The sequence below is a fragment of the Aplysia californica genome, unplaced genomic scaffold, assembly GCF_000002075.1.
Source record: "Aplysia californica isolate F4 #8 unplaced genomic scaffold, AplCal3.0 scaffold01539, whole genome shotgun sequence".
Classification (NCBI taxonomy): Eukaryota; Metazoa; Mollusca; class Gastropoda; order Aplysiida; family Aplysiidae; genus Aplysia; species Aplysia californica.
The window spans coordinates 15,320-22,435 of record NW_004798809.1 but is presented as its reverse complement, the minus strand read 5'-3'; the positions used below and the strand labels follow the sequence as shown (position 1 = coordinate 22,435).

At 42.1% G+C, this 7,116-nt stretch overlaps 1 protein-coding gene across 1 annotated transcript in view; it reads left to right on the top strand.

Annotated features, from left to right (window-relative positions):
- Positions 1-7,116, top strand: part of LOC101864120 (sodium/myo-inositol cotransporter) — a gene marked incomplete at its 3' end in the record, with an annotated part of 38,808 nt that overhangs the window by 19,860 nt on the left and 11,832 nt on the right. Inside the window, exons 5-10 of the mRNA XM_035973620.1 lie at positions 673-777; positions 2,285-2,390; positions 3,155-3,235; positions 5,155-5,284; positions 5,793-5,877; positions 6,787-6,922. Of these exons, the coding sequence (XP_035829513.1) occupies positions 673-777; positions 2,285-2,390; positions 3,155-3,235; positions 5,155-5,284; positions 5,793-5,877; positions 6,787-6,922 (643 nt within the window). The remainder of the gene's footprint in view (positions 1-672; positions 778-2,284; positions 2,391-3,154; positions 3,236-5,154; positions 5,285-5,792; positions 5,878-6,786; positions 6,923-7,116) is intronic.

Below are 7,116 nucleotides of genomic sequence, written 5' to 3'. Positions count from 1 at the left end.
ACAGACAGACAGACAGACAGACAGACAGACAGACAGACAGACAGACAGACAGACAAAGATTGGTAGATATAGGGAGAGATGGTTAGAAGAAACCGAGAAAGAATACAAACAGAGAGAGTGAGAGAGAGAACGGTAAAAAAAGAAAGAGATCAAAAGATAGTAAGGCAATCTAAGGAAGAATAACCTGTAAACGATCACCCACTATTAGACCGCACATTGTGTCCTGCTCAGCGACCTTACTGTGATGAAGATGAAAGAGCCATAATAATAATAATATCATTTGTATAACGCAAATCCCCGCTCAACAGCAAGCTCTATGCTCTTCACAACATATACTATTACCCCAGCAGACCTGAGAGCATTCTGAAACAACCTCAACTTCCTGGGAAGCATACAGTGCAAGCAGCCATTTATAGGCTTTAAAACAATACATGTTACATACTGACAAGATCTTTCGCTGTCTATGGCTGGGTACCCATTCCCACCTGGGTGAAGTGAGGAAAATTCGTTCAGTGCCTTTCCCAAGGATACAACGTCGGGCCCGCGGCTCCAACCCCCGAACCCGCAACCTCACGATTACGAGTCCGGTAGCTTAACCACTTGGCCACCGACATACTACCCCACCTATAACAAACATCACCCTTTCACATGTTATTGTCTCTTCTTCTACAGGTGTGCACAATGCCAGAGTATCTGAGTAAAAGGTTTGGCGGTAATAGACTGCGGGCTTACTTCGCCTTCCTCTCCCTGGTCCTCTATATCTTCACCAAATGTTCGGTGAGTAGGATACACTCTGTCTGTGTTCTTAATAATGCTGAGCTTCTTTTTATATTGGAATTGTACCCAGCGCAGTATTACTGAATTGTCACTGCATACACTTAGTATATGTGTGTTATAATATATATTACATAAAATAACAGGCTTCTATTTTTCAGGACTGGACCATACAAATGAATATTATATGAATGTATTTGTGCTCACAATACGTATAATATTATATCATATTTGGCATATCAATATTTTCTGAGAATATTTGGCGCTCATATGACCTTATGCATCTTTTGAGCGCCGTAAAACCTCTACTAAAACAAATGAGAAGATTTGAACAGCTCTCACTGACAGTAAGTAGAGTGTGTCTTCATTGTTCTTTAGACATATCTTCTTTCAAAAATTGACTATACTATGTGTGTGTGGGCCCACGCGTGCGTGCATATGTGTGTGTTGCGTGCATATGTGTGTGCGTGTGTGTGTGCGTGCGCGCGCGCGCGTGTGTGTGTGTGGGTGATTCTGTGTGTGTGGGTGATTCTGTGTGTGCATACATCGGTTTACACACATGTAAGTCTGCATCAGCACGCATACGTATTAATTGTGTATTATGATGTGTGTGTGTGTTTAATACGTGTGTGTGTGTGTGCGTGTGTTGTGTGTGTGTGTGTGTGTGTTTGTATGCGCGCATGTGCGTGCGCGTGTGCGTGTGCGTGTGCGTGCGTGCGTGCGTGCGTGCGTCCGTGCATCCGTGCGTGCGTGGGTGCGTGCGTGCGTGCGTGCGTGCGTGCGTGCATGCGTGCTTAAACCAAACTGCCGTCTTCCACGCACAATACAAGCTGGTTAACCTCTCGACCCCGGACTGAGGCCGGTGCAAGGACCTTAGAATAAAGTAAATAATTTCTATTTATAACCTTCTTGAATTTTGGTGAAATCTGCGCCATGTCATATTGCATGGGGGCTCTCGTGGCCTAGAGGTTAAGGTGTTCGCCTCTCATTCAAAGGTTCCAGGTTCGAATCCAGGTAGTGATGGAACAATTTTTTTTCTCAAAAAGTTGTCTCCTTTCACCTCCTTTCCCATTCTCTAGCAATAATCTGTTGTCTGCTTTCGTCTCCACTTTCTGCCCCCGCCTTCCTTTGCCCCCTTCTATGGGCTCCTTACTCTTTCTTGCAGCCTTTCTACTGCTACCCCTTGGCTCCTTCTTCCTGCTGTCTTTCAGCCACATCCCTGGTCTTCTGGACAGATAAATCTACACATAGCCTTCTCTGAAAAAGGTGCAAAATATCGGAGGTCCCGTGTGCTAGTTGCGCACCTTAAATTAATATCCCTTGATGTTCTAAAATCGATAAGAGTAGGCTTCATCCGCCTCCCGGGCAAAATTCAAAAAGTCCCTACCTACTGAAAATGTTTGGTGTGTCCTGCGCGCTCATATGACCTTATGCAGTTGTGTGTGAGCGCAGTAAAACATTTACCACAAAAAGGAAAATTATATTGAGTCATTTCGCCCCCCATCCACAGGGAGACTTGTACACCGGCGCCCTGTTCATCCAGCAGTCTCTCCACTGGGACCTGTACGTGTCCATCGTCATACTCATCGTTATCACTGCACTGCTCACCCTCACAGGTAATGATGAGAATGATGATACTACTACTACTACTACTACTACTACTACTACTACTACTACTACTACTACTACTACTACTACTGCTGCTGCTGCTGCTGCTGCTGCTGCTGCTGCTGTTGCTGTTGCTGCTTCTGCTGCTGCTCCTGCTGCTTGCTGCTCCTGCTGCTACTCTTACTACTACTACTACTACTACTACTACTACTACTACTACTACTACTGCTGCTGCTGCTGCTACTACTATTACTACTACTACTACTACTATTATTATTAATTTTAATATTAAAATTAATAATAATAATAATAATAATAATAATAATAATAATAATGATGATGATAATGATTATGACTATGATAAGAATGATAATAATAATAATGTAATAATAATAATAACAATATCTTGAATTGAAGTTCAGATATTTGCAATTGAAGGACGTGGGGGTCTCCTGGTTTTTGAGGTTATATTTAGGGAGAAAATGCCCGCCAAAGTTTTGTGACTTCCAAAGCTTGAATATCATTGTAAAGTGCTAAAGTAATTTTATTTGCGCATTTACCGACGTTTTCACAGAAATATGTTTTCAGATTGACGGAACAGGTGTTGAATGTTGAGAACCCCCCGCCAAAAAAAATAAAATAAATAAATAAATAGAATAATTTTTTAAAAATCGGTTAAAAACTACCCAACGGGCAGAAAAGTCTCGATATCTTCGATTTAACTTTTTGGACGAGCTTCTGATTTTACAGCACATTTGTCTGTTCTCCTCAGGTGGGCTGACAGCTGTCATTTATACCGACACTCTACAGGCTGTGCTGATGGTGGGAGGTGCATTGTACCTTATGGCCAGAGGTATTTGCCAGTCACAGAGATTGCTTTTTAAAGTCTGTTATATGTAATTACAAAAATAAAGATATCTGTCTGTCTGTCTGTCTGTCTGCCTGCTTATCTATCTATCTATCTATCTATCTATCTATCTATCTATCTATCTATCTATCTATCGATCTATCTATCTATCGATCTATCTATCGATCTATCTATCTATCTATCTATCCATCTATCTATCTATCTATCTATCTATCTATCTATCTATCCATCTATCTATCTATCTATCTATCTATCTTAGGACTGCTGAAAGGACCATTTAGATGTTACCTATTGGTCAACTTGGATAAGCATTGGGAGGGACATGACGTGGCAGAGTCTTACACTAACTCTCTATACTCACTCTCTCCCTATACAGTCACTGTCAGGTACACAAAATGGAGAGCAGTCAACGACACGTTTGTCTGTCCCTGACCACCTTCTCCAATTTGGGCACATCCAGGCCCTGGGTGATTGCCTCATCCTTAATTGGTCGCTTCTAAAGACAAGCGGGCTAACCCAGATTTCGGGGATTTCCAGAAATCTTGACCTATACCAAAAGCGGGCACTGTCCTACCTATAGGAGAAGTTTGGTTTCATTGGTGTGTATATTTATTTAGTTAAAGAGAAAACTCTCCTTGCCTTTTAAAGAAACTGAACGAGGGGAAAAAACCATACCTTCGATTTTCTCAAAACAGCGTTTTTCGGGAATGCCCCCTTGTGCTTAAAAGCGACCGATTGTGCCTCTGTGGCCTTCAGGTCTTACACGGGAATCAAAATCAGATCTTCTGTGTGCGATGGCAAAGTGCCTAAATGCTGCAACACAGACCCCGGTGTATTTTTATCGTCTTGGTGTCTCAGTGTCGTTGATGATATTGTCACGGTAGTCACCGTATTGTACCTTACTCTTTTTTATTCACGGGACGTAAGCGCCCCGTATGCCATGGGCTCTTGGTTAATGTTACTCACTTCGGGGATCTACATAAAAAGTCAGACACTACACCCGGGCTAATTATTAGAATGCTTGCTGTCGTGTGTGTTCGTCTCTCAAGTTTTACAGTCGTGTGTGTAGACTAACATTACAGATATCAGAGACGGTACTTATAATCACGGATGAAATAATAGAAACCAGTACTTTTCGTTATATAACACAACTGGCTGCGTCAATTGGGTCACTCGTCCGTTTAACGTTCAAGCTCCAGTGTATATTCGGACACGTGTGTCCTTCTACTCTAGCATGAATGCGAGCACCGTACATTGTGGGTCTTTTTCTTTTTGAGAATGACGAGCTTCTTTTTTTGTTTTTGGACCAATGCATCTTTGAGAACATACAATATCCCACCCAGCCAGGCCATCAAACTTGCTAGAGACAGGGAGCTCTTTCTCCCCTCGACGCCCTAGAGGTACAAGAGGACGGATAAAATAAACTAAGTAAGCATTGTGACCTTATGCAGTTGCAAGCGCCGTAAAACCCCTTACTAAACTACTACTAAAGAGGTATAATAGAGGACGGATAGAGTAAAGTAAGTAAGTATCTTTGCAGTTTGCATAATAATTGCATAATAATAGCTGTGACCGTGAAATGCGCGATCGGCGTTGGAGGGTGCTGAAAACCAATATCTACTGAAAATGACCCAAGGGTGGCCAGGGCTGAGGCTCCACAGGATTGTGTCCACGTCTGAATAGTCACACCGCTATTTAAGTGTTCCCGCGGGTGGTTGGCGGGTGCTCTGTTGTGGTTTGCTCCTTCTTTCCTGTGAAAAAGCTATTGTCCTTATCTCCCGTCCTCCTATTTTGTGTTTGTTACTCTCAAGTAACACCTCTAATCTTCGGCACTTATATGACCTTACTGTGGTGCAAGTGCCGTAAAACTCTTCCTAAAAATAACCCCAAAAAACTGTCCTCAGGTTTTGCCGAAGTGGGCGGGTTCTCAGGCCTCCTGGAGCGCTACCCCCAGGCCGTGCCCACCAACGTCACCGCCATTGTCCCCAACACAACGTGCCACCACCCCGACAAGATGGCTTTCCGTATGTTGAGGTTAGTGTGGGGTTCAAACCTCGGCGTACTGCCTCATCTAAAGTATGATCTCGTAGTTTCACGTGAAAAATAATAGGCTGGTATTTAAAGTATGTTGTTGTTGTTGTTGTTGTTGTTGCTCTTGTTGTTGTTGTGTTTATTGTTGAATATGTTGTATCATATTTGATGAGTTTATGCATTGACTTTCATAGTGTGCTTTTGCTATTGCTTTCAATGCAATTAGAAAAATATAAAGCATGAGTTAATTCTTTTTTTGAAAAAAGAAAAAAAAATCTCCTCATCAAGCGGACAATTTGAGGAAAAAAATGTCCAGCCTAAACAAAGTAAAACAAGAGAATTTCGGAAAGGCAATTTTAAAAATCATATTTACTTAACATTATAATTTATTTTATTGTGACCCTCCATCCCCACCCCCTTTTTCCATCCCCATCCCCACCTAACCCAACCCGCCATACCCGTCCCCCCCCCCTCAAACCGCCCAACTGGCCGTTGCCTCCCGGCGACTCAGAGACGTAGACGACGACTACATGCCCTGGCTGGGCTTCCTCCTGGGCCAGACGCCGGGGTCTATCTGGTACTGGTGCACGGACCAGGTGCTGTTCCAATCTCCATAAAGGACAATGTTCGATTTGCTTTGTAATTCTTTTTTAATGTTACATTGTTGTTGTTGTTGTTGGGTGGTTTTTTTTGGTGGGTTTTTTTGGTTTTTTTGTTGTTGATTTTGGGTGGGGATTGGGGTTGCAAAAACTTTTTTTTAGTTTCATTTACGGTTACATCGACCTTATTTATTTATTTATTTATTTATTTTTTTATTTTTTTATTTTATTTTTTTTGGATTAATTAATTACTTTCTTAAAGTAGATATGTTACTTATATTATCATTTAGAAGACGGCCTGTGACTCTGCCTATCAGAGCCAATCCAGATTGAGTGGGATACAATATCTGAGAAAAAATAAAGAAAGAAAGAAACGGAAATACTCTATATAGATTCTACCCTCACAAGAATCGAAATCAGGTCTTCTGTGTACGACGGCAAACTGCCTAACCGCTACAGCACAGATGCCTGTGTATTTATATTTTTTGAATGTTTCAGTGTAGTTGTTCCTACAAATACGTCACTAGTCCGTTTATGAACTTTAAAATTTGAACATTTCATTGCACCATACATCAGAATTGTAGGCTTTGCAGAGTAAAGCGATCTCTACACCTAAAGGTAGTACAACTGATAAACGGGCGTCTGTGGCGTAGCGGTTAAGCACTTCGCTGCAGTCAAAAATTAATAATAATTCAGAATAAAACCCTTTATACTTTTTTACACTGACAATTTAAAAAACGTATCCCAGGTATAACAATAATCATATATGTAGCACGTTCCAGATAAAGTATATTATCAGAAATGTTCATGCAAAATGACGCGGAGTAGTATAATACCTAGCAACTGATTCTTGTGAACAGGAAGAATGTTTTATGCCTGTCTATAACCTATTGACCCTTTCCACAGGTCATAGTTCAAAGAGCACTGGCCGCCCGGTCGATCTCGCACGCGCAGGGAGCGACACTGATGGCGGGCTTCATCAAAGTGTTGCCGCTCTTTGTGATGGTCATGCCAGGGATGGTGAGCAGGGTGCTTTACCCGAGTGAGTAGTAGCAACAATCGAGACTTACCTGTAAGTTGATTGTTTCTGATTTTGACCATCTGTCGTCAGGCCCTCCCGTGGTTATATGGGGAGTTGTTGCTAGTGCTGAGTGAATGTTCATACCAACGTGCACACACGTACAGACGCGTACACACACGTACACACACACACACACACACACACACACACACACA